At 37.8% G+C, this 27375-nt stretch overlaps 1 protein-coding gene across 2 annotated transcripts; it reads left to right on the top strand.

The window, feature by feature from the left end:
- Positions 1–5834: 5834 nt before the first annotated feature.
- Positions 5835–25467, top strand: MLC1 (modulator of VRAC current 1). Of its 2 annotated transcripts, XM_005438663.2 has the most exons (13): positions 5835–5924; positions 6443–6580; positions 7257–7440; positions 9554–9643; positions 11716–11769; positions 11860–11961; positions 17482–17583; positions 18516–18587; positions 19056–19172; positions 20109–20165; positions 21280–21402; positions 22827–22994; positions 24906–25467. In XM_005438663.2, the coding sequence occupies exons 3-13, from the start codon at positions 7261–7263 to the stop codon at positions 24978–24980; spliced, it is 1140 nt and encodes a 379-aa protein (XP_005438720.1). In that variant the 5' UTR covers positions 5835–5924; positions 6443–6580; positions 7257–7260; the 3' UTR covers positions 24981–25467. The 2 variants fall into 2 exon arrangements, with proteins under 2 accessions (XP_005438720.1, XP_027660375.1); XM_027804574.1 differs by lacking the exon at positions 11716–11769 and having other exon boundaries at positions 11875–11961.
- The last annotated feature ends 1908 nt before the right edge of the window (positions 25468–27375 follow it).

Raw genomic sequence — 27375 nt, forward strand, 5'->3', positions numbered from 1 at the left:
ATGTTGGAAAAGACCTTTAAGATTATTGAGTCAAAATGTTAACCTAACACTGGCAAGACATCTACATGTCTTTATAATACCTCCAGGGATGGTGACTCAATCACTTCCCTGGGCAGCCTGCTCCAATGCTTGACAACCCTTTCAGTAAAGAAATTTCTCCCAATATGCAATCTTTCATGAACCCATGCTGACTGGGCCTCATCACCTGGTTGACCTGTACGTGCCACGTGATGGCACTCCGGATGGTCTGCTCCATAACCTTCCCCAGCACCAAGGTCAGACTGACAGCCCTATAGCTCCCTGGATACTCCTCCTGGCCCTTCTTGTAGACGGGTGTCACATTCGCTAACCTCCAGTCAACTGGGACCTCCCCAGCTAGCCATAACTGCTGATAAATGGTTGAAGGTGGCTTGGTGAGGACTTCTGCCAGCTCTCTCAGTACCCTTGGGTGGATCCCACCTGGCCCCAGAGACTTATGTGTGTCTAAGTGGTGTGGCAGGTTGCTGACCATCTCCCCTTAGATTACGGGGGCTTCATTCTGCTCCCCATCCCTGTCTTCCAGCTTATGGGGCTGGGTACCCACAGAACAGCTGGTCTTCCTGTTAATGCCTTCTTTGCCTCAGTCTTTAAGTACCTAAGCCTTTATCAGTATGTTTCCTTCTGCATGCAATAAAGGACGGAGATACTCCTTAGTCCTCCTTTTGTTGCTAGCTATGTATTTATAGAATCATTTTTAACTTTTTTTAAGGCAGTAGCCAGATTAAGTTCTAGTTGGGCTTTGGCCGTTCCAATTTTCTCCCTGCATAACCTAATGACATCCTTGTAGTCCTTCTGAGTTGTCTGTCCCTTCTTCCAAAGGTCATAACTTTTTTTTGTTTGTTTGTTTCCCTGAGTTCCAGCCAAAGCTCTCTGTTCAGCCAGGCCAGGACCACCTCATATTAGGTGCAGAATCCAGCATCTGCATATATATATGTAAACACCTTGAAAAACTTGAGATAAAGTAACACCTGCAAGCTAAACAGCTTCTCCCAAAAGCTTGGGGCCAACAACTACTTTCAATATTTACTATAGCAAAAGAAAGCTCTCAGCATTGTTTGCATGGGGTATCCAACACATTTAAGAATTCAATACCAAAAAAGCAGGAAAAAAGTAAAGAAGATATACCAATTAATTCTTCAAATTTGTTTACATAACATTATAGTTAATACACTTTTGAACTGAGATGTGGTGCTGTTTCTCTGTTGACCTAGGAGTTTAAAGTCTTTTGGATTAGAAGTAGTATCTGCTTATGTATCACACAAACTACCACTGAACAGAACTACAACTTCCAGCTTAAAGCCGGACTGAAGCATGCTAGTTTAGATTTCTAACGTATTACTAGCTACACTCATAATCAAGACCATTAATACAGTAAGAAATCCTTTTTCTCTGTCTTCATAAACATGAAAAGGCACTTTTTGCTACATTGAATAATGCTACTAAAAGCATCTTAAACGTACACCATTTTGGAGCCTCAAAAATCAAAGCTACACCATCATTTTCATTCTACAGCCCAAGAAAAACGAACAAGGTTTATTTGTTAATACAGTAGTACAAGAAGAAGCCCAAACCATCCATCACCCACCACCACAACACCAACACTCCTCTTACACCTCACTCCATGCTCTAAGCAACAACAGTAACCTGTCCTACTCAGGGAACATGGCAAAAAAAGTTACTGCTAGGAATACTCCCACATGCTCTGTAGTCAAAAATTTATCTTCTTTTCGTGATTTTTTTTTCATAAGGAAACAGCTCTTCACTCAGTGCCACTCATACAAGGGACAAGACCCCCAATGCCTTCAAGGCTCTGAAGCTGCACAGAGGCCCTGCATCAGGCCCTGCAATCCCACAACGGGCCCAGGAACGCCTACCTGAGGCTGCCCATCTTTCACCTCCTTCCTCGTCATCTGCACGTCTCCAGAAGTAGGAGAGCACCTTAGAAAAGAGGCTGAGCATCCCCGAGCGTTAAGCACCCCACACCAAAGCCTCCGGAGCGCCGGCCACCCCTCACCAAACTTCCCCCTTCCCGGGGCCCTCTCCTACAGCCGCTCTTCAAGACGCCGCGACGCCGCCGGCCAATCACGCTGCTCGCTCTTGGTCACGTGAAAGAGGCCACGCCGCGCGCCCTGGGGCGAGGGCGAGGCGCGGCTACCGCGCGGGCTGGAGGGCGGGGCCGGAGCGTGACGCATCGTGACGTCACCTGGCGCTGATCCGCGCTTGGCCGCTGCCCAATGTCCCCGTGGCCTCGCGCCTTCTGTCCCCGCCTGCCCGGGGCCGCGTTCCCGCCTAGCCCGCCCCGCCGCGAGGGGGCCGCCCTCCGCGGCGCCTCGGCCCCCGGCACGGGGGACTGCCTCCCTTGGAGCCGGGGAGGGGCGCGGGGTGCCACCCCCGCTCCCCCGTTCGAGGGTGCGCTGTCTTGTCACGGCAGGCGGCACAGGCCCCTCGGGAGTCGTAGGCTGTTGGCAGAAGTGAGGGTGAGAGGGCCTCCCTCAGGAGGGTCTCGTGGCGGGGGCTGAGGAGGTGTTAAAGGCGGTGTGCAGTGTGGTTAACACGAAAAGCTTAAAAGTAGCGCGGTGCGTGCAACCTGCTGCTTGCTGGTGATGCTGTTTGGAATTGTGGTTGTAGTGCATGGCAGGTTTTATGGGTTTCTGTAAGCGAGGGGTCCTGAGCAGGCAAAACCCACCAGCAGGCTGCCATCTCAGCTGGGCCGAGGGCTCTGTGCTTGTGTGGCACTGGCAATCCAAGTCGGACTCGGAGTCCATCCAGCATGGTAAAATGCGGTGTGTGGGAGGGCATGCATGTACACGTTGCATGTTGTTGAATCACTATGATCTCAGTAGCAGCTAGTTTCAAAATGATAGAATAAGCTCTAGAACGTTATAAACTTGCTTAAAAGAAACAAAAAGTATTTTTGTCTCAATGGAGGAACTGTTGTGAATCTAGAGGAAATAAAATGTTGCTGACTTGCATATCATTTCCATAGTTGATATTTTTACCATTTCTCTTCATGCAATGTACTTTTGGTATCTTGTATAAGCCCCCTTTAAATTGTTTAACAAATAATAATAAATAAATAAAACAAACAAATAAATAAAACCCCCAAACAAATAAAGCATAGTTTTTGAGTTGATGTGTTCAGCATCCCAGTAATTTCACTGGGAATGACTGCATAACACAGATGTTTTCAGGAAACTGGGCAGAGCAGTGTATGCTTCTCTGAGAAACTATGACTGTTATAGAGAAGCAGCATTGTCTGTGATTAGATTCTAAGACCAGAGTAGCACTTTGGCAACCTTTTATTTTCTACTTGTATGGTTAGCTCTCCATTATTTAGGCAAAGAAGGGCTAGGGGTGTATTGCAGGTTGTTTAACACTTCTATAGGGTTCTGTACAGTTTCTAGACCAGAAGAAATTCTGGTTGCTAGTAATTACGCACAGGTTCCAATGTCTTGCTCTGAAGTAACTGAGGTGATGCTACTGGGAAGAGAAACGTATATGCGTGTTTGCAGTCACTGATCTTTTTAGAAAAGTGCTGAGGAGGTGACAGCCTCCCCTTTAGATACATTGATTTAAAGCATTTTAACCACCATTTTCTTTCACTGAGATTTCTGTGGAGTGCAGGCAGAGGAGTGTTGGTTGGCAAAAATATGAGAGGTGAAGAAATCTGTTTTTTTGGAGGAGGGGATTAGTTATACATGCATAAATTCCTGTCTGAAGATCCTGTGGTTTGTAAGAGGCTTCCCAGGCTTTGGCCTAGGCAGAAAAGACTGATATTCAATCTGGATGTCCTTTAAAATGCTGTGTTTATGACATCCGTGAAACTAGAAGTGTTTTATATTTGTACTGATCAAACCTGTTTAAACTCTTACGATGAAGATCTAAGTCAGAAGAAGCGTATATTATGCTAGAGGAGCTCTTTGAAGCTATTGGGCCTACATTTTGCTGTTGGTTCAGTACATGTCCCAAGACATGAGCTGGGAAACAAGGACTGAGGAATCAGCTCCAGAGAAACAAAGTATTTCGAAGAGCTGATTTTAAAAGAGCTGAAAATACTGAACAAGGAATACAGGTAATGAGCTAAAATAGTGTAATTAAATATTGTGTGAAAGAATGCATAGGTAGTGTAGCTAATAAAAAATAATCAGCAAAAGGAAGGCTTGGTCAATTGAAACAAATTTCATCAAAGCTTCAGGTGCTGTATATTTTTGTGTTTAGATTTGGGAACATGGGCATCAGCCTGGATTCAGTGCTAAGTAAACTGGTCCAGGACAGAATGCTTTTTTATTAATTACTGATAGAAAAGCAGGACTATGACAAGTTTATGTACCTTGTTATCATATTGTCCCTTGGGAGATGAGTTATAATTGTCAATCTGTTTTTTTATCTTTTGTGGTTGTTTTGGAGGATGCTCGCGTGGCACAGCCCTGGGAAATGACCTATTATTTGCTGTAGCTGCTTCAGTTGAACAAGCTGAACAAGTTCAGAGGTCATTTCAATGGTGGAAGCAAGTAATACTTCATAGGCTGTCATGACTTGATTTGATTGTTATTCCTTGACCGCTTTTGGCCTAACCCTAACCGAGCATAAAAATGCTTCATTTATTAATCCTTTTCAGAAGTCTCTAATGTTCTGTTGGTATTGTTATTTTTCCTGCAGTCTTTGTGTAGGTTTCCTATGCAGTCTTTAGAATTAGGAGGAATCTCTTTGTACAGCACCTTTGTACCTTACCTAGCATTTTAAGGTCTTGGCCTGTGACTTGGGCTCTGGTTACCAGATCTTGCCTTGAGGTTGTGTATACACAGAATGACTTTTAGAGTACAATCTGCACTGTGAAGTTTAAGTGTTTTTTGTTGATAGTGATGCCAAATGCAGAGGATAGATTAACTGTGTGGTAAACCTCAGTGCAAAAAGGAGAATGGCAAATATGAGAACTGCACAGGAAAGGGGGCAGAAGGAAATTCACCATAATGAGAGAAAACACTGTAGTGTGATGCTCGAGAGAGGGAACTTTCAGGTACAATACTGAAAACAGGCTGAAACACTTGGAATTGTGAAAAAAATTTCTAGGATTTGAACCCTGCTCTGTTCAGTGGTGCAGGACTTCATAAAGTCTTTTTATTCAAAGAGATTACATCAGGTAAATACCTGAATATCTCACCAATTTAATGTAAGAAATAAGTTGATCTCCCTAATTGGTCAGAAGGCATAAAATATGGTCCTTTTTTATTTCTGTGGTAATTTGTGTTAGAGCAAACCAGTACATAGCATTCATTATGAAACACGTAACGTAACATATTACCCATTTTCCATTAAACCATAGTCTCTGAAAAGTGACGGATAATGGAAATACTTGCATAGTGTTTCTTCTGTGAAGAGAAACACATGGGCTTAATTAATTCAGACAGTTTTGTGTGGTTACACAGTCTCTTTCCCCTCATTTTTCTAACAGTTTACAGCTATATCTACTGTGTGTATGGTGTATTAATTTCCATGTTTCAGTCTATTAAAACAACTGTAACATTTTAATATTCTTTCAGTATCGGCTGATGTTATAACAAGAGCAAAATCTACAGTCCATACAAATTGAGCAGTAGTGCTGTTGTAAAGTTTTTCTGGCATACTTTAAAGGCGATGCCCTTCAGAATACTGAAGATTTAATTGTGTCTTGGTTACAACAGTGTTTAAACTTTAGACAAAAGACCCTGTCATTGCTGTAGCTGTCAAGGTGCCAACATCTTCAAGATAAAAGCTTTCCTTTTTTTTTTTTTTATTTTTTTTTATTGCTTAATAAGCAGGAGGACTGGATCCAATGTGCACTGGCCATTGTGTGTCACTGCTGCTTGCTAGATTTAAAATATGTAGTTCAGTAATCACGGTGTTCTGTAAGTATGCATGTCAGCCTGATTGAAGTGTGCAGGGTTTATCTGAACACTCTAGATAACTAGGATTAGCAGAAAAAGATAGTGAAGAGTTCTACAGTGAAGATAATATTCTTGATAGATTTCTAACCTCTAACTTTCTAACCTTGCAGCTTGTTGGGATACTTGAATTTTTATGTGTAGTTTATTTTAGGTATTTTAGAATACTGCGTTATAAGTAGCTTTTGTTGTTTTGATACAAGAATTAGATTGTTGAATATTGTTATCACTGGCTATTATAATAACTTAAACTGGTAAATTGTGAAGAAAGTTCTATTTAAGATGCGATGTAAGGGGTAGTACTCCAGTAAAAAAAGAGACTTGAAACTTTTTTAATTTGTTGGTCTGATTTGGAAGCAGTCCTATGAGAATGTAGTACAGTCATTTTCTAGTGTGTTCTGTTAATTAAAATTCAGGAGGCATTTCCCTGTTCCCTGGCTTAACTGAAGTTTTTGCTGTGCTTTTGTTCCATATCTGAATAGATGTTGTTGAAAGCCAAAGTCTAAGGGGGAACTTTTCAAAGACGGCATGACTCAGTGAACGGTGAGAATATCACAAAGTGTACAGGCAGCTGTCTTCACAAGACTGTTTTAAACTGACAGTTAACTTTTCAATTGAAGGTAAGCATGAAGGTTTTTAATTGTTGAAAAATCTGCAGTAACTTAGTTCTAATATAAGATACTCCTCAAGGTATTTGAACAGATTGGCAAGTAGTGAGATGAAGAAAAAATGGCTAAGTGAACCTGAGAAATGGTTGATACCGGGTAAATTAGAAACAGTTTGCTGTCGCTGAGTTACTCGGTTTATATAAGTTCATCAGACTCTTAGTGAAGTCTGTCGTTTTAGATACCTGATAAGAAGTGTTAAAATCAAATGGAAGTTAATTTCCAAATGTGTTTAAACACCTTTTTTATCTTAGAGTTAAAAGAAAAGAAAGACTTCTGCTTTGGTTGTAGAGTTACCCTCAAACTAAACACCTCCAAAAATGGTTTTTAGATCTTGAAATAAAAGTCCATTGAGGTATCATACATACACAGACTTTCATTTTGTTTGCATTTATATTGTACTATTATGAACTGTAGCTATGTAATTTGCTTATTGTATGCAAGTAAGTTGTTAGAATGCTTACATATTTTGAAATGTAAATAAGCTCACTAATAAATACTGCTTTCATTTATTTTGTCTTAAATAGACAAAAACCTAGTTGAGCACGGATCTAAGCATGTGAAGGATCTAAATTATATTTTTGGTTTTTCTTCATCATTTGTGTTTCTATTTTTAATTGCCTTTGTGAAGTGTTATGACCAGGGAAGAAGGTTACAGAGAAGAATTTAGCTATGACAGGATGCCAACTTTGGAGCGGGGAAAACAGGAGAATGGAAATTATATACCAGATATCAAATCCAGTGACCTTCAGCTATCAAAAAGGCTGCATCCTTGCTTTAGTTACAGAACATGGATCTTTTCTTTGCTGATGGGAGTAAGTACTTTAAATGATACAGAATTTGAAAATGTAGGTGAGGTCTTAGTGCCCAATAATCTATTGTTTCACATTGGGGACTCAGAATTTCATCGCTGATAGTATTAGATGTAAATATTTGTATAGGAAGGAACATGTATAGCAAATTTAGAATGTAACACTTAATTGACTAATGGTGTTCTGTGGATAATTCTGCACTAATCAAAGATGCAATATGAAGGCTGATTTTTGTCTTTAATCATATAGCATAACGGACAATAATAAGTGTGGCAGTGGTAAATATCAACCCACATGTATGTATAAACAGTGCATTTTGGTAAAGGGTGTAAAGTGTCCTGATCATATGCATTCTTTTAAGATTTTTTAACTGTTAAAAGTACTTTACTTACCATGGTAGCATTTTGGCATTAAAATATATATGGTACTTAATTGCCACATTCACCTTTCAGGGTTCAATAGTCATGTATTTATTTGATAGAATATTCATACAGTGAGGTCTATACTTGAGTTTCTTAAATGAATGTCACCGTGATTTGAACTTTTGTGTCACTGCTAGCATCATAGGACACTGATCTTGCATGTACATATGCTTCTTCATGTTCTGAGCCAAGCTAATTAAACTTAATTATAGCAATTAGAACTTGATCTTTTTTCTGTCAGGTCATGTGTTTTGAAAAGTACTTTTACTAAGAGCTAAAAATATTTCACTGTTAATACGGTAATTACTTGGTTTTGCGCAGTAAATTAAAGTATTGCCCTATTTTCATGGCAACAGCTGAACATTTTTTCCTTTCTGGCAATCTGTGAAATTTGGATTTCCTTTCAGATGCACTGTTACATAAAGAGAGAGCAGCAGAAGAGCTGGCTTTCTTTGCATTAAATTTTCTCAGATTTAATTGTCAAAAAGGACAACTGCCTGTAATTAGATTTTTCCTTTTTAATGAGGAGTTGTGAATGATTTGAGATACTAATGTTTAATGATAATTTGCTGCAGTCATATTATCAAGAAGTATGAATTTCATGAATAAATGAAAAAGCAATTTTATTAATAAACTAGTTCAATAAACTCCAATTAGATTTTTCTCCCAAGTATTGTAGTGGTTAATCTCTCTCAACTCTTTCAAAAGACGTTGTCCAGAAAGGGGTGTCTGTATGCTGGGCAACAAAGTCATAGTGAACAGAACCATCCACTTTAGGGAGCAGTTGCAAACTGTAGAGTGGTCGAGTGACTTCAAAGTGGCTGCTAGTTGGGCTGTTCTTGTGCGAGAACAATTCAACATGCTTCAAGCACAATTTCAAGTTGTGTTCTCTTAAGTGCTGTTCATCCAGTCTGCCAGAATTCTCTGTCCTTATTTTCTGTCATTTTTTGGCAAGGACTTTTCAAAGACCCCCATAATTTTGTAACATGACAAAAATACCCAGTTAGAACAAAAGAGCCATTCTGTCTCTCATCTTCCCCTGCCCCTTCAAAGAAATGCCTACTCAGAGGAATGACAAGCAAAACCAAAAAATGTTAGTAGAATACACTAATCATTTATTGCTGAGGCTGTAACTGATAATTATGAAATAAATAGAATAGTTAGCAAGGGAACAAGAGGAATTGGACGTTATGAGTGTGCCACTGAACCAAAGCAGGAAGAAAGTTTGGAGGGAGGCGGGAGTGTGGAAGGGGGAAGAACCTTCATTAATGTATCATAGTACTATTTTTGTTACTATGTTCTAGTTGGTGTGCCCACCTGCCCATATGTGTAATCAATGTTGGAGGAGCCAAGCAGAGAATGCAAAGTAGAGGCTTAGTTGATGTTTCTGAAACATTTTTACCACCAAACACTGCAATTACCTTTTGAGCATTTTATTAGGTATTTGCTAAGTCAGGGCACAATGCTTGATTCAAACATGATTATAGTGTTCAGTATTAAGTCTTGGTAACCAGCAGGGCATCTTCAGAACTCAGCATGTTTTGAAATTTTTCTTCAAAATTAATCACACAAAGACTGCATTATTAAATATTCATCAGTAGCTTAATTTGAAAGGAATTACTGATTTCTGTCTGCCTAATTGCTTTTAAAAATATTTTTATTTGTATTAATTTATCTTATTTGTTGCTTTGTAGACTTGCCTCCTTATTACTTCTGGATTTTCACTATATCTGGGAAATATTTTTCCATCTGAAATGGATTATTTACGTTGTGCAGCAGGTTCAGTAAGCATTCTTAATTGTTTTCTGTGGCTGTTTGACAGCAAAATCAATCATAAATAATTTTTGTGGGTTTATTGTCTTTTATTCTGTCTTTCTACTACTAACTTTCTTCGTGGAAGATTTAATTATATTTAACAGTTCATTAAATGGGTTTTCATCCCATTGCTAAGGGAATAGCAGATGTCGTAAAGACAACTGGTTTGTGCTACCATTTTTGTTAACCAGCTCACCACTGGCATGCTGTAATTATCTGCATGAACAGTATTTCTGTGCTTGATTTTAAGAAAATTTGCGTTGTTATGCATTTGGGGAATTTCCTGGCTAAATGCTATCAGAATGTATTTCAGATTGTATTTCAAAGTATTACTTTTTCATTTTATTTTGCGATAATCTCCAGGTGCTGAGCAGACTTCTCTTGAATACTGTTATTTTATTAGTAAAATATGCATTAAAGGTATCTGTTGTTTTCCAAAGTCCAGTCTTTTTTTAGTGTATTTTTAGGGAGATTTTTTTTTTTATATATGTATTATGTATGCTTGATCTACATTTTAGATCTATGTGCATAAGATGAGTCTGATGTACTTGGTTTGTTCATGGCAGGATTCTGTTCTATCATTATTCTCATGACTTGCCTATTTGTTTTAAGTTAGGTGCAAGACTAATGCTTTGCTTTAAACAAGTCCCAGGAGTTTTTCTATGAATGAGTTGTCACTTGTTTCTGCTAGAGTTGTTAGAATAAAGTTGAAACAGTTTTTAAAGTTAGTATCTTTGTGTTATTCTCTGCGACATTAATCTTAATTACTGAGATGTCTCTTTTTCTGCCCCAGATCTTGTCTCTTTTAATTTTGTATTTATTGAGAATTTCCAGAGGTCTTGCTCTCACATTGGGTTTGCATGGTTTGCCGTGGATAAAGTTGTGTACGTTTGGGTGTCTGTATGTGAGCAAGGTGTTAGAGCTGCTGCTTCAGATAATGGAATCAATACAGTTGGAAGGGCCTAGAGAGCTGTGTAGCTAACTGACTACTGTATGTCTATTTTAGCATGAGCTGAGTTGCTTTCTAGACTATTTTAACCATCTTGACTAGTAGTAGGATTCAGTTGCATCAACATGGTCATGTAGTGTTCTAGGGACTCTAGGGTATCCAGGACATAAAAGGATGTTTTAATTATGTTAAATACAGGTCATTTAGGTGTTAAGGAAGTGCTACCAAGAGTTCTAAATGTCGTTAGTAATCCAGTTATAGTGGTTCCATTGTTAAGCCATCAGTGTGCAGATGTTTGAAAAGATAGTTAGAACTTCTGTCTTTAAAAGATAAAAGAAACACAGCATTTGTTACATGGTTCATTATTTAACATGAAAATGTTTAGAATAATTTTAGTTGAGTATATTTTTATTTTGCTTATTAGTATGTTGTAACTTATGTGTTTGTGTAAAACAGCTGGATCTGTACATGTACCATATCTATGGTGGTGGGGAACAGCTAAGGGATAGAGAAATTACTTTGTGAAACTTTCCACTTATGCATGATTTTACCATTTAGCTCTGCCCTTAACTATAGAAACACAGTTCCTGGTGAACATAGTGGAGATCCCAGGCACAGTTCTTAAGGTGTAATTTGACTCAACAGATCAGTTTTTATGGAGTTCTTCAGAACTGTATTGAGACTGGCCAAATTTTAGTTTATGCAACCATGACTTTGTCTGTTTGAAAGAATGTGGAGGCCCAGTTTGGCAGTAGTGTTTGTCTTGTTCTGCTTAAGGATCTCAGGCCTTCTAGAGTTAATTTAACAAAGGCATGAAAGACTTTCTTTTACTCATCACTTGTGGTGGGTAGCTAGTCAAAATTGAGGGATATGGAAGGCATATTTAAAACCTCTTGTAATCCTCAGATACCAATTGTAATTAATGAGCTTGTACAAGAGTGACAGACTTCTCTCAGAGTTTCTGATCTTCTGTTTGTCTAAGTTAACTGAAATATGAATTTAGACCAAATAAATTACATGTATAGAAATACATATATATGTCAAATTTTTTGTGCAGAATATCCCATTAGTCTTCTCTCTTAATTTCCCCAGTGTATTCCTTCAGCAGTTGTGAGCTTTGCTATAGCAAGGAATAAAATTAATGTGGTAAGTATAAGATTTTATTGGCAGTTATATCTTTCTTTCCCCCTCTGGGGTTACCATGAGAGAGAAACCCATTTTGAAATTGTTTTTCAGATACCCAATTTTCAGATTCTGTTTGTCTCTACATTTGCTGTTACAACAACGTGTTTAATTTGGTTTGGATGCAAACTTGTCCTCAATCCATCAGCTATAAATGTAAGTTACTGAGACACTAATTATGCTACATTTATCTTTGTTAAAAAAAATAGAAGGGGTGAGGTGGGTGGTGATCACATGTAATTACATTGCTGTTAATACCCCAGTATTCCTACTTAGTCTGTGAGGAAATATCATCTAGCAGTAGCTTTACTTTTCTGAGTAAGACAAGACTGGAAAATTGACATCGGAGATGAAAACTTAAATGGCTAAAAAGATACATGGGACAACTAACTTAGAGATTAATATGGAAATTACTTTCCTGTCTTCTTGTATTCGAAGTTCAAAAACATGCATTAGATATTCAAAAGTGATCCAGTTTCATCAACTGACTGTTTATTTTTCTGTTGACTGCAGCCAGTTTTTTGTTGTGGTTTTTTTTTGAAAGAGCAGCATCAGAAGAGAGAATTGAAAATTAATTACTCCTCACCTGTAGATTAGCCAGCTTTTAGGGTTAAATCGTACTGAAATGAGGAGGTGTCCCAAACAGTGCCTCTGCTAGGAAATTTCATCATGAGATTAAGTATAATCCTTTCCTGGATCTTCTTTAATGGCTAGTATGCTTGAGGCCATCAGGAAAGAAACTTTTGATGACTATTTTTCTCATACATCATCAACAGAGAGAATGCAGCAGTTATGTCATTTGAAGCACACATATTTCATGCTGGGAAAAGTTCATTAGTTTTGAGTCACAACCTTTTAACATCTGTCTTTGGTAGTTTAAGCCAAACAGTAGAACTATAGGGTGGTTTTGGTTTTGTTTTTTTTTCCTGCGGTAAAATGTTCTGAGACCTATATACTACATAAGGTATTACTGTTACCATTGATGAATATTCATAATAGACTATCACAGAATAGCTATGCTCAGTACAACTCTGTCATACATTTTGTGTGAAGGTTAATGACTGCTATCATGTTATGGTTCAGTTCTTTTCCCACTATTATATCGGCTATTGTGATACTAACAGCTCAGCACTAATAATGACTCCCTATAATAATATAGCAGATCTGAATTAGTGACAAAAGTTTTCTAATAGAAAAGTAGTGTAGAGATAATTTGCTTTGGAGTTATCTATACTATTTTAGTAACATCTGGTGAGCTCCATATTTCACAAATGTTGAACCTCTAAACTGTGTTTACTTTCACTTGGAAAGTGCAGTATATTAGGCCAATACTTTCAAACCTACTTTTTAAATTAAGTAATGAAGTCTAGCTTCACATTTCTGTGCAGCTGGCCTGACTTTCAGAAAGATGGAGTACTGCAGTCACTCAGAGCTGTGGAGATTTAACACTCTGGACAGTCAGATCACTTGAATTCAAGTAGTACTGGCTTTAGATGTGGTCAGTTTTGCTCTGTGTTTGATGGGACAGTGTCAAGTCCCCCTGGGTGCTGTGTTTATCTTGGGAGAGTTTATAGCAGTCAATTCTTTGCACAGCCTTTGCTAGCTTTTTGCTAGTGTAGCAGTTCCTGCATGTATTTGCCCCCTCAAGTGACTTAGGCAGTTAGAGCTGAATGAATTATGTACAAGACATGGGGGTATAGGCTTTTCTCTTCCTTTCTTGGTAGAGAGTTCAAGTATTAGAAAGCAGTCCAAGTATTCTGAGTGAAAACAGCAGAGAAGTGTCATTGGACACTACCAGACACTTTGCATTCCTGGTAGACAGGATCACAGTGCTGAGACAGTGGAGGGCTATGTTTGCCCAGGAAAGGTTGGCCCAAGGGACTCATTTTGCCACCACAATAGTTATTTTGTCATGAGCCCGATGTGATAAAATCAATTTTCCTTATGCTCTTGAGAAGCTTTGAGCTGGCCCTATGTGTAAAAACTTAACTTCACTTGCAGCATACTTTTGAAGTGAGTAGTTTTTAGATTGCATAAAAATTGGCGATTTCTATTATAAAATATTAACAGACTTCATATTTTCAAGGCAGATCAAACCATTTGAAAAAAGAGATTATATCAGACTGGGAAAGTATAAGTGACAAACACTAAATTTATAACAAGGCAAATTCTTTCTTTGCCAAATGTCAGTTATCTACAATCATATCCACAAGACATCCTTAGTTATGTGGTTTTAATTATTTTCACTTGCCTATTACATGTCCATACTATGTCATTGATCACTGAATAAAGATAAGTCAGGATAACCGTGCAAAGCTGACTCTGAAGCTTTCTTGAACCTTTCTGTCTTAAGAGTTATTCATGGTGCTGACTTGCTCTCCTTTTTGAAGGACAGTGGTTTCAGTGGGACAGTCTCACTGTTTGTCAGCTTGCTGCCAGCTGTTTTCCATTACCCATGTGGTACAAAGAAAATGTAGAATACCATTTCTTTAACTGTTCTTTCACCATCATATTTATTTTCCCTCCCATGGGAAACGGCACAAGAAAATAATACTAGGTCTGATGCAAAATCACTGCCAGTGGTTTAAAAGCAGTAAGACTCATAAAAAGGGTAAGTTTATCCAATTAAGACAATTCACATTTAAAACCCCCACCCCCACGCCTTTATAAAGGACCTGGGTAATTCTCATTAGTGTTACTCATGTTGATGGATAACTCCACAAAATTACTTTAGACAGATAAATGGAATGCAAGATACAAGCCATGCTCTAGACTCTGTGACACCACTCCAGCAGGGTGCAGTTCTGTGGTTAGTATGCTATCAACATGAAGGATACAATATGTAAAAGATGCAAACTGCCACTGCTGCAACTCTGTTCATTCCCAGTTCTCAGAGTAAGAAGCCTGATGGACAGAAATGAGTGGAACCTTGTGCATGCTGGCCACCACAACTGAAAGTGTTCAGATCTTGAACAGGATTTAAATTAACTCCATATTGAGTATATACATATCTTGTCTCCTTGCAAGCTGAGTGTCTGTACCTCCATTGTAGTTAAGATGATCCAGTTACTGGGACCCTGCAGTACAATCTTGTTTCCCTCAGCATAGATGGCTAAGACAGGACTCCCTGGCCTGAACTTAGACATCTCTTATTTTGAAAGTGCTGTGAGATACTCTGCTTGACTGCTGCTTCTACTCTAGGTGAGCGAGAGTCTCCCATCAGTCCCGTGTCATACAACCCAGTCATGTAGGCACATTCAATATGCTTGAGTATTTCAAGTGGCACTAGCAGCCAGTATAATTGAACCCTGCCTCTAGTGACTGGTTGGCCCAGTAGCTTTTGGGGTTTCCTCTCTTGTCTGTATAGAGTAGGTCTCCACTAGCAGTAGTGGAAGCATAGGCAGCGTGGGTGCACACAGATACTGGGGTGTCAGTGCTTGATTTGGTTACCTAACTATACGAGTGTGTATCAGTTAGGTATGTGCTGACTTGTTCTGCCTTGCTTCAGCTGCTGGCCCAAGAGGGCATCAGTGTCCTTTAGGTTCTCTGTCATTATTTGTCAGACCTGTGCAGATGTCTTGAAACATCTGCAGGATATCTTAAATCATGGTAAAAGTCTGCATTTAAGCAACTATATTGAACTTCAGATTATTCAATCTTGAAATTAATTCAACCCTTTCGTACTGTTTCAGTGAATCATGTTTTTAATACCTGGTGCAGGTTCAGAGAAAATTGGATTAAAGTTGTGCTAATCTACTAGTTTCTACCTAGTTGCACTTGCACATTCCTTAGTCATGGAAGAGGACTAAGGACACAGCTTACTTGGTTTTCTGTGTCTGGCGATAGATTCTATGTACAGTGGCAATTGCAGGGAGAAGTTTCTGTAGTGCTTAGAAATCTGACATTAAATTTCCCATTGTTACCGATAGTACAAAAAGGTAGTTACTAATAGCTTTAGCTGTATTTCTTTTTAAAAAATAAAATAACAAAACCATCTAAACTTCAAAACTGGAGATGAGATATTTTTAATTTGATCTAGAGGTATTTAATTAATTTTGAGTGGAAGGCTCTATCTGATATTCTAGACATGTCATATCAGAAAAAACATACTGGAAAGATAAAAGTTAAATTAAAAAAATCTAATTTATTTACTGTTACTTTTACAATTACTGTTATTTACTTCTTATACCTAGCACTAAATGAGTCCATCAATGTAGTTACAGTGCTTCTGGACTCAAACTTATACATCTACTTGGTGTTACAATGTGTAGTGTGGCCTTGCTAGCTCACATCAGTACCAGCGCTATGTGTCAAAACACATCAAAATCATGGGAATTTACAGGCTGTATTAAATTGTTCTGCAGGCTGCATGTTTGACACCTCATCTTTTGCCAAATAATGTCTTTATTCTTCATGCTAGCACTTTCCCTAGAAGCTTACCACTGTGACATTTATTGCTGTTTGTGGCTCTAGTGCAACTGTACAGTCTGTTTTGTACTGCAAGGCACGTAGTTCCAATTACGATTTCCTGAGATGGATGAATTTCAGTGCCCAAAAAAAGCCTCTCAAATCTGCCACTTATGATCTTTTTCAAAAAACCTGTGCTTCAAGATACATGTCAGAGAAAAAACGGGATTTGTTTATCTACAAAGCAGGTCTGACATGAGGGAACAATATAATTCCAAGTCCTTGAACAATGGTTTGCTATAATTGTACAGGTTCTGAAAGGAGTAATTTCTCCCTAAACTAATGGTGCTTTGCCCAACAGCCTGACCAGATGTTTTCCAAATGTTTTCTTGGGCTGCCAGTGGAAAAACATGTTGCTTTTGAAGACAAGAAGGGGAGATCCACTCTGCTGATCTTGTGTGCCTCTGGAAAATGATTCTGAATCATTCCCATGTAGAGTAGTGATCTACATCTTTTCATGAGATAATAAGGAACCAATGAGAAATTATAAGTATTACATTCACTTACTTGTCTCTTGAAGATGTGCAATGGCAGGAGGAATGGCAGCTTCCAGGTTTTTACACAATCATGTTGTCTGTTAGACCTGCAAGAATTATTAAACTATGAAGTGTTTGTCAGTGCTCTACTAGCATTATGTAGAGCACAAGAGTTAGGATTTTTGGCCCAGTTCTATGGATTGTGTTTTCATTCAGTATTAGATATTGTATCGTACCATTTGGATTGCAGCACAGGGGTTGGGAGGCTGTGGCCCTCCTTCCCCCCCTGCTGCACCAGTGGATTGCCTTTGCCCCGGGCTAGTCAGGCTTGCTCTTGTTTGTCCGCTTTCTGCTCCTGTGAATTTTCCATCATTTGCTGCAGTGTTCTGGTTTCACATGGAAGGTCCTGCAAAATGCAAACATACCTAGCAATCATGCCCTTGTCATTAAATCTCTTCTGGAAGAGAGTGATAAAATCTTCAGGCAGACTATTCCCATAAATGAAATAAATTATTCTTTTTTAATTAGGCATTCTGAGTATTATGTAGACAGCTAAGTGTTGTCCTAGAAATTCAGCAAGAACCAAGAAAACAGTTAACAAGGTCTCTAATTAATTGATATGTCTAAATGTCACAGAAAATAGACAGCCTGCTGGATCCTGCTAGATCCCACCCCCTCCTTTATTTTTAATATGGAAGATGTAACCCATTTATGTCTGGGATTTTACTGACAGATAAATTTCAACTTGATTCTACTTATTCTGCTGGAAATCTTCATGGCAACTACTGTCATAATTTCAGCTAGGTCTACTGAAGATTGCTGCGCAAGAAAGAAAGTAGGTAACTTTAAGGATTAAAAATGTTTTTTTCTTTTGTTTGGTGTTAAAAAATACTTGATTTTTCCTGTATTAAATACATTGACAAGTTACTGGCAGTGCCAGTATATAAGTTCATATTATATGGTAGAACTAGATTTGAACGATAAATGAAAGTACCATACTAAACAGTAGTAGACTCTTTTATCTTTTAGAGTGCAATGGGCCTGCTGTATAATGACCAGTTGCAATTATGCAGCACAGGGTTTGAGTATCTTATGGACAGGCATGGCAAGTGTTTTATTTCTGTTTTGTTCTGCAAAGCTTAATGATGTTTGATACGTTAGAATACTGTGACTTGTATGTATGCGAGCAATGCCATCTTGAAGCCTGAGGTGGAGAAAGTATTTGTCCTGTATGCTGATTTGGTAGTATCTGGACAATGAATATTGGTTTCAGAATTTGAAGCTATAGAAAAAAATTTGTTTAGTCACAAGTGCTCTTCCAAATCCACCCTCATTTTTCTACAACAGTACTTATTTCAGGTAATAATGAAGCAACCATGCTGTAACATTTTGTATTCCGTGGAAGTATTGCTTGCTTCGTATAGTGTGCTGTCCTCCTTCAGTTACTGTTTGTCCACATCAGTAAAATCTGAAGGCTCAGGAAAAAAGTATATATTTTGAAGGTGGAAAGGGGAGACAAGATGACCATATTTCATTGTTGAATGGTGCTTGTATAACAGCTAATCTGTGACCAACTCATTTGTGTTTAATGTGATTGATGTGGTCTGCTGACACTGGCGAACACTGTAGCATGTCACTGTCAGCTCTGATGGGCCAACCAGACATTGCAGGCACTGTTAGGATCTGTAACAAGTTGTACAGGATATTAGAAAGAAATGTATTGCTTTGTGTGGTTTTTTGATCATGCCTTTTTTTATTCCCCTCTAGAATACTGCATATGACAGTACCATCGTTTTGAGCAACGTCAGCTTTCCTACTCGAATTCTGAAGTCATACTCAGTAAGAAAAATGTTGTTTCTTTCATTAAATTAATTTGTTCTTTCACTTTTTAAGTGCTAAACTTTTTTAAAGCCAGGAGATCAGTGTAGGTAAGAGATGAAAGGATAAAGACAGGAAAGAGAGATATATCTTAAAATGTTTCCTTTTAGAATATTGCAAGATAAATGATAACTGCCATATATAATAGGAAAGAGACTACTCAGTGACTTAAGGATAAATAGTATAAACTGAACTGCTGTTCAGTGGAGCTAATAAATGAGAGCATAAATACACATAATGAAGCTGATCTTGTTTTCCCTTAACTAGCTTGAGTTTTACCATATTTTAGATCTGAAAAAACATAGACTTCATGTATAGCTAATAGCATAAATGCATTTTTTCCTTCCAGTGAGTTCCTTTTTATATGCAAATAGGAAATTTGGTGTTCAAATGCACTGTTAATAATTTGTGTGATCTTCCTTGTTTTAGGTAATTGAGGTGATTATTGGAATTTCATCAGTATTTGGTGGAATAATTGCTTTGAATATGGATGTTCTAGTCTCAGGTCCATACCTTTCAGTAACATTCTTTTGGATCTTAGTTGCTGTAAGTAGTTCAAAATGAAGGTACTCTTCTAAAAAAAGTCTTAGATATTTTTTTCCTTTTTTTTAACTTTTTCATTTTTCCACTCCCTACTGGAATATATTTTTGGCCCGAATACTAACTGGCAGTTGGTGTTTAGCAAATGAATTAGCACTTCAATTTACTTAATATATTTATGCAATATGCATGTTCTATTTTGATTTACAGTACTTTGGTTCTTATAAAATGTTCTGATACGTTTTCAGTCTTCAGTTTTGTAAAATGGAAATGAGTAATAAACAAGGGTATTAAAAGTGAAATGCCTTGTCAACTAAGTCCTAGGTTTTAGAATGTTTCAGGCTGCAAAATAAAAGGTTTAGTTTCAGCATGGTAGAATCCATTGAAACATCTTTAGCCTGTCAGCCATAACTATCTTAAAAGTCTGAGACTGTGATTGGTAATCCTTGTCACTAGTAACAGCCTGTACCTAGGAGCAGAGGATTCATGCAGGATGCTGTGCTACCTGCCGGCCACAAATTCAACCAGTTGAGAAAGAAGACAATAAACATCAGGTTTACCTGTGGCTCCTATGCCTGGAAAATCCCTGAGCATGAAGTGGAAAAAAAGATCATAAACAAGTTTTTTCAGCATTCAGAATTCACAAAATTCGGTGGGGTTCATTAGGTTTTTCTCTAGAATTGTCAGATCTTGAAAATAATTGTATTTCAGTATGTGTAGGTTTAATACGTGATACTCATTAAATGCAAGTTACAAGAAGATTAGTTATATTTCCATTTGACTAATCAATTTCTAATACTGTCATAGTAAGTCTATACAGTTTTGTCTTTTCAGGAAATTTAGAATGTGACCTGTGCCTAGTGGGAATCACTATAACTCAACTGTAATTTTTGTAATTTTTAAAGTAGGTAAATATCTATTTTGTTATGCTTTTTTGTTTAGTGCTTTCCAAGTGCTATTGCAAGTCATGTAGCTGCTGAATATCCAAGTAAATGTCTGGTAAGTGTGTAAAATTCTTGGATTTCGTCATTAGAGTGGAATAATACTAAGAAAGCCTGCCTGTGATAGTGGACACTACTCATATTCATTCACTTGTTTTTAGTTATTTCTACAAAATGTGACAGAAATATGTAGCTTGAGTGTAAGCTGGTATTCCTAAAAAGAAATCCAGTAGGCCCTTCGGGAACTTAGTTCCAGCAATTCTAGAAAAGCATTCAAAGGACTGTTTATTGGGTTTTTTTGTTTGTCTGCTTGTTTTCTTACTGGTTCCTTGCAAATGGATATTACTGTAGGAAAACAACATACCTCATATGGCATGCCCAGAACTAATTTCGTGCTTCTGAGCTGAGGTCCTTTCTGTTCCATTCTCCTTTCATTATGAGCTGTGGTATCTGAAAGAAGAAAATCAGGTGTGCAGGCTGCACTGGACCTAGATCCTATTTTGAACAAGTTTCTCATCTGCATGACTAGTGACAACGACTGAGAATATTCAGCAGAGTGTATTTATTCCTTGACTGTGCCAGATGTGTAGTTAAACCTCCTTAAAACATCTGTTCTAAGTAATAGTGATGCAACCATATTTTAAGTCAGTAAAGATGTGTGACCACAACTGAAGTCAGAAATTGATCCAGTAGGGATGCTATTTGAATGAAAATAAGGCTGCTATTGTATGGCAATAAATTTGCTTCAAAGCACTCAAATTTATTTGCATAGTTATTTTAGGTTGCAAGTCTGCAATATCTGCTGTGAATTCTCATTATTTCGTACAAACTGAAGAATAAATGATACTTCTATACTGGCTCTCTAAGTTGGGTATTACTTCCTCTATCTGTGTATGAAAGGCACTTTTAAAATCAAACAAATGCCCCGTCATCCATATTAAATGGAAAATGAATTACAGAACAACAGTGTTTTGGCTTGGAAACTTGTTTTATTCAAAGCTTGCTGCTATATCTCTATGCAGTGTGGATAGATCTTAAATATTTGTTTCATATGTTGAATCTCACACACTTTTACACACTTCTGTTATGCTTGCTTCAAGGAGATGCAGCTCACAAACCAAGGTGTTAATTTGTTTTTATTCTTATTTAACATGTATTATCTTATTTTTTAGGTTGAGGTCCTGATTGCCATTAGCAGTGTTACCTCTCCATTGTTGTTCACGGCTTCTGCATACTTATCCTTCAGTATCATGCAAGTTGTTGACATCTTTAAAAATTATCCACCTGCTGTTAAAGTATGTATTTTTATGCAATAGTAAAATTAACATCTATCTATTACAGTAGCAAAACAAGAATGAATTAGGAAGTATAAGAAGACAAGGTACTGCGTGATAAAAATTGAATAAAATCTTACAGAAATTATTCAAAAACTTGCATTTAACTGATGATACAATTTTAAGTATGTTAAATCTGTTGCTACCCTGGAATTAAAGTTTTTTAAAAATGGGATACTATTCTAAAGAAGCAGTAAAAATAATATTGCTGGACTCCTTGAGGTTTTAATAAATTTGTAGTATATAAATTAAAGGTTCTAGGTTTACTTGAAGAATACATTTTTCTGTTTCTTAGGATGTCTGCCAACAGCTGAGATTGTAAGCTTACACGTGGATTCATTCAAAGCAAGCCTGGATTGCGGCAGAGAATAAAAAAAAAGTTTACAAATCTTAAAGCATTTCATATGAAGTGTTACCAATGCATTGCTGAACAGCTTTCTAGGGCTTTACCATCAATGTGTTTAGCAACCTGTGATGATGTTCAAAGAACCATTTATGGGGATTAAAATAGTGTCAGTAAGGGTAATGACTTTTAGTGCCCCCTAGTCCTTAAGTAATCTTGTAATTTTAGGAGAGGGAAAATGGTTATTAAATGACATCTTAGGGACTGGAAAACCAGCTTTTGAGTATGTGGTCCTGTTGTGATACTAGAGGAGCATAGTGTGTTGTTGGACCTCGGGAAGTAGCCATGGCTTTGATGTTTCTTTTAAGTAGCTTCTCCTGTTGCAGGTGTTGGAGACAAGACTGGACTGTAGGGAAGTGGTGTGACCCTGCAGAGCATTTCTTACATTCTTAGGCTACTTTGTGTCTGGATGCAGCAACGGTGGGCTGCTCTGCAAAGAAGGGTGAACAGTGGAGTGGAAGGTGACAGCAAAGCAGACGAGGGCAGTGACCTCATTGCCAAGGAGCGCAGTCCTGCAGTACCCAAAAAGAGAAAAACAAGGCAGGTCTGGCTATGGTAACCAGGTTCAGCAAATAGTTCAGTGATTACCAGACAAGTCCATAGTAGCAAGGCAGTTCCAGGAATTCAGGTCAGCAGGGCAAGGTCAGAGCCAGCAAGGCAAAGGGTCAGGCCCAGGCATAGCTGTGACATCGCTCGGATCAAGACCAGCAGTGAGACTCTGTGTTTTAGAGAATGGTTTCTTCAATTCTGCTAGAGGAAAAGATCATTTGGCAAATTAACATTTTGTTGAAAATTATCGATCTGTTCTACTTTAAGCAAACTCAGGCCCTCAAATTTTAATTCGATTCATGCTGAAATAAACTGTAAATTATAATTTGAGTTAAAAAATTAAATCTAGATACAAATCTCAAGAATATGGAGGTGGGAATGGCAGAAAATATTTTATTCAAGTAGTTAACAATATGTTCATGTCTGTTTTCAGCAATCTTACGATGTGCTCCTTTTGCTTCTGATGTTGATGCTGCTAATTCAGGCATGCCTTACTATTGGAACTGTAATACAGTGTATAAATTACAAGACAAAAATGAAACTACATGATTCGTCATGGACAGCATCACAGGTTAAAAAACAGGAGTACAGAACAACAGAGGTATGTATTTATATCCATTACAAAATTTAAATATCTGTATTTAAAAAGACTTTTTGGTAATGTTTCGTGTTAATTCAGATCACAGTTAAACTGTGAGGATGTTAATGCACTGATGAATTTTGTAATAAAGAGATAATATTTTGCTGGTTAAATGATAACTGGAGCATGGTGGATGCAGTGTCTGTAAATGTGAAAAGTCCCGTTATGAGAAGAACAGTTGTAAGGTTAAAGCCCACTTTTGTTCTTATTTGTATTACGGGCTCCCAATTACAGATGAGGCTCATCATTGTACTAAGATAAAATGATAGCCCTACTCCACAGGATGCAGATCCATAACTGTTATGTATATGTCAGAATGAAGTTACAGAAGAGGTGATGATCCTTGCATGACTGTGTTCTGGTAATGACATAGCCATTCCAGAAAGGAATGGATTTAACCCTTTTGACTCGAGCAGAAGTTTTGGGCTATGGAATGAGAGTACTCGATAGAGTTGTACTTTTCCAAGGCCTGCCGTGAGGGAGTGGATTTACTAAACTAAGTCAGATCCCATTCAAAGTTTAGAGAACTTAAAGAGAAGAATTAAGAACCTGGAGTGTGGGAACAACAGGCAACCTGAGTGAGTGGCTACCTGTGCTGGACAGTATGAAGTAGTGTGCAGAGGAGCATGCCTGGAATTCCAGGTCTCTCCATGTCCTAACTACACTATCAAAGTTGGTGAGAAAGATCAGAATTGATATTTCCTTCCTGCACTTACATGTTCAGGCTATCCTTTCAGATACAGGTTTGGTACATACTCTTTAATTTAGAGTATGGTGGTGCCAGTATTATTGTTAGCACTTTCCATATAGTCGTTCAGGGCTAGAAGGCTACTTCAGGGGCTGGGGGAACCCGACTTTCTTCAGCCTGTGTAGGTTGACTACATCCATCTCCTAGCACAGCACTGTACCTGTAGGCTTTCCTCACCTCTGCTGTACGGGGCAAAGTGCTGAATCCTTGAAGACTAGGAGAGAGTAACTCATGTTAGCTAGATGCTTACTGTATGGCCCAGCACTAGAAAGAGATCGTGCTGGATTCAGTCTCTGCCCTAGAAAGAGCGTCTGTGTTGAAACAGCACTGGAGAGAAAGCATTGGGAGCAGGGACTGAAATTCAGTCAAATCATTATACAGTTGGTAATGGAACGTGGAAGGTGTGGACTTATGTTCCCTCAGACTGCTGAGGGAATTCAGCCTAGGTTCCTTATTTTCTGCATCCTGAGAGTTACATTCTATATAAAAGATGAAGCACAGCAGAATTATTTTTGGGATTCTTTATGTAAGTGTTCCTAGTTTGTGAGTCACTGAAGAACTGGGTGTGAATTAAATGCTAAAAGGAGCACTTTTTTCCGGAACAGCAACACTTTTTTGTTTAACTTTTAGTATTTAAACACAAGAATAATGATACAGGTTAAGGTGTAGGTCCCTTTGGCTTCTCAGAAGTCTGTGTTCTTAGGCAAGACCTTAGTTTGCTTGAACTAAGATTTATCTACACACATGCAGTGACGCTTCAGGGGCCTGCTTCTAATTTGGGTTTAGAGGTAAGGGGCTAAGGCCTTCAGTTGCATCTTGGAAAAAATCTTGAAAAAAATGTCCCAAGTAACATGTTTAAAATAGGCATTTGGCCAAGTTTTTTTGACCCAATTGTCTCAGGTAATTATATAATTTATGTTATTATATTTTATATTATAAATGGAAACTTTTCAGTATACAGAACTATGTAATTTACAGTGTGTAGAATATATTAATAGCTCGGAATGTAACTATTCATGTTCACATTCTCCTAGCTTCTGTCAGATATTTATTTGCTTGAACTTCAGTTTTTAACCAAAGCATTGTTTCATGTTTCCATTTGTCTGAAATTTGTTTACTTTTAGGTTTCCAATAATACCTTAAAGGATTTTGACAAAGACAAAGCCTGGAAAGCAGTTGTGGTGCAGATGGCTCAGTAGTTTGGATTCTGCAAATGCAGCCAATACAGTAAATCACCTGTTTGAATTGAGGCTTAAAAACTTTTAAGTTTATAAACAGCAATATAGCTACAGCAGTAGGAGCTAAGGAATAACACAGTAAATAATGTGCCTTTCTAATAATTTTGAAATTTATTGATAATATTTTTAACACGTCTGTCTTTTCTGTTGGTATCTGTGTTCTAGCGTTGCTTTAGAAGTTACCTTTAGAAAAAAGGTAATGAGTCACATGGATTTATGCTGATGGCAACGTAAAATATGACAATATATAGTAGGCTTCATATATTTGCAAGAGATTGTTACAACTGCAGTTATGCAGTCAGTGTAACTGATAAATGCTTTTGTAAAGTTATGAGTACAAGTTACAATTGATATTTTTGCTTATACTTCACTTTTGTAGGAGTTGTGAAGTTGTTTTGCATCTCATTGCTTTTATATAAATAAAAGTCATTATTATGTGGAAACTCAAGGATGTGGGTTGACATTCTAATTGGAGATATGAAACCAGACTATTCTTTCCCATTAAGCTTCCTTTTCTGGACTGTTAAAGGGGGAAGAGTTTTTTTCACATATGCAAATGTATTTTTGTGTATATTACTTTTCCTTTGTTTATTTTCCCATGTCTAAAATTAACATAACCTGGCAGCCCTTAAAAAGGGATATCCCCATACAGATTGCCTTTTCCTCCTAGCTGAATTATGTGTTATGATCACATAGATTTTGAACACTATAAGAATTTCTATGTTAGTAAGCTTTTTTTGGTGTTAACTACGGAGATAGCTACTGACAAAATGGTGGGTTGTTTATTGTTTTTCTGTTGTAATTGTTCTATTGATGGTTTTTGAGGGGTTCTAGATTTTGAAGTCATACTTTTTAAATCTGAAATAATACAAATCATTTGTTCAGAGTGTGCTGTAAAGCTTACCTCTTAGCTGAGGAAACAGAGAGAGAAAGGTCCGTACAGTGCAGAGCCCTTCAGGTATGCTAGCATGTTTTCTTTTGGTTTTGGGAAAGCTGACAATTATTATGGCATTTTAATACATAAAGAATACTCTTTCAAGTTTAGAGCATCTCTTCTTAAGAGCATGTTATACAGCAACCTCTGTTCACTTAAAATAGTGTGTGTTTTTTGGCCCAGACTAATATATCAACAACCACAGGATGCAGCTGCTGTTTCATAAACATTGCCAGATCTCATGCCTCTAGTGGTGGTACTTGTGCGAACATTCTCTCAGCAAGGCAGGGTATCTGCTAAAATCCTACCATTTTTATAAATAGAAAAAGTTAGTTTCTGATTGTACACTATTTTGTGAAAGTTGCAAAGAAATAGTGACAGTTCTACCTAAAAATAAACATCCAAACAACTTCCTAAATCTCACACATGGATTGAAACTGGACAAAAACTGTAGATAGGTAGAAGTTTTTTGTGAATCACTGTAAAGTGAAAAGATAGTCATACGTAGAATAGTGTGAATGTATCTAAATGGTTTGCTTTCTTTTATGTGGTAACATGCCTTTATCTGAGTCTGTATCTTCAAGAGATCATCTTTATCTTTTCTGTCAAATGGTGATTGGCTTTGGTTCTGCAGGAGGTTAGATATAATTAGATACTACTTCTGTTACTAACCTTGGTTTGAAAACAGATGAATGGGAGGTTGTGCATCTGAAGGGATTTCCTTTCCACAAAACACACTAACAAGGTGCTGGGGGACTTTAGCCTCCTTTTGAGGCAAATGATTTGAGGTGCTCTCCTCCAAACAGTAAGAACCTTTTATTAACCTTTCTTTTGGGGGACTAAAGTATAATAAGAGGTCAAGAAAACAGCGTTCATCAAAAAGAAAGAGGAAAACTAAATAGTCTGATTAAGTTAGAATTTGGATTGACCCTGAGTAATGGTTGAGATATATTTCTGTTTCTGAGTTTTTTTGGTCATCTTAGATTAACAAGGGCAAGGAACAGATGGGAATAAAATAAGAGGTCGTCACAGAGCTACCAGCCATAGATTCTACTTTCCAGTGAAGATGAACACCCCTGGGCTCCCTGCCTTGCCATGGCTCCCTTCCTGTACTGTTCAGCACAGTGGAGACTACACAGTCTGCCAGATGCCAGGACTTTCCCTGCACACCTAGTCAACTAGGAGCCCCACCATAGATAGTGGTCTGGAGGTTGAATTTTCTTATCCCATGCAAGAAAGAAAATTATGGGAGGTAAGAGGTAGGCTTTTAAAATCATAATTAATGTAGGGCTGACAGCTCTTTACGTGAGGATAAGTTCCAATTCACTCATTAGTGTTATTCCCTTCAGCAGCCATGATTGTGGGCATAACAGAAACCCAAGTCAGATAAAATTAATACCTTTTTATTGCTAAAATCAAAGG

The sequence above is a fragment of the Falco cherrug genome, chromosome 5 (genome assembly GCF_023634085.1).
Source record: "Falco cherrug isolate bFalChe1 chromosome 5, bFalChe1.pri, whole genome shotgun sequence".
Lineage (NCBI taxonomy): Eukaryota > Metazoa > Chordata > Aves > Falconiformes > Falconidae > Falco > Falco cherrug.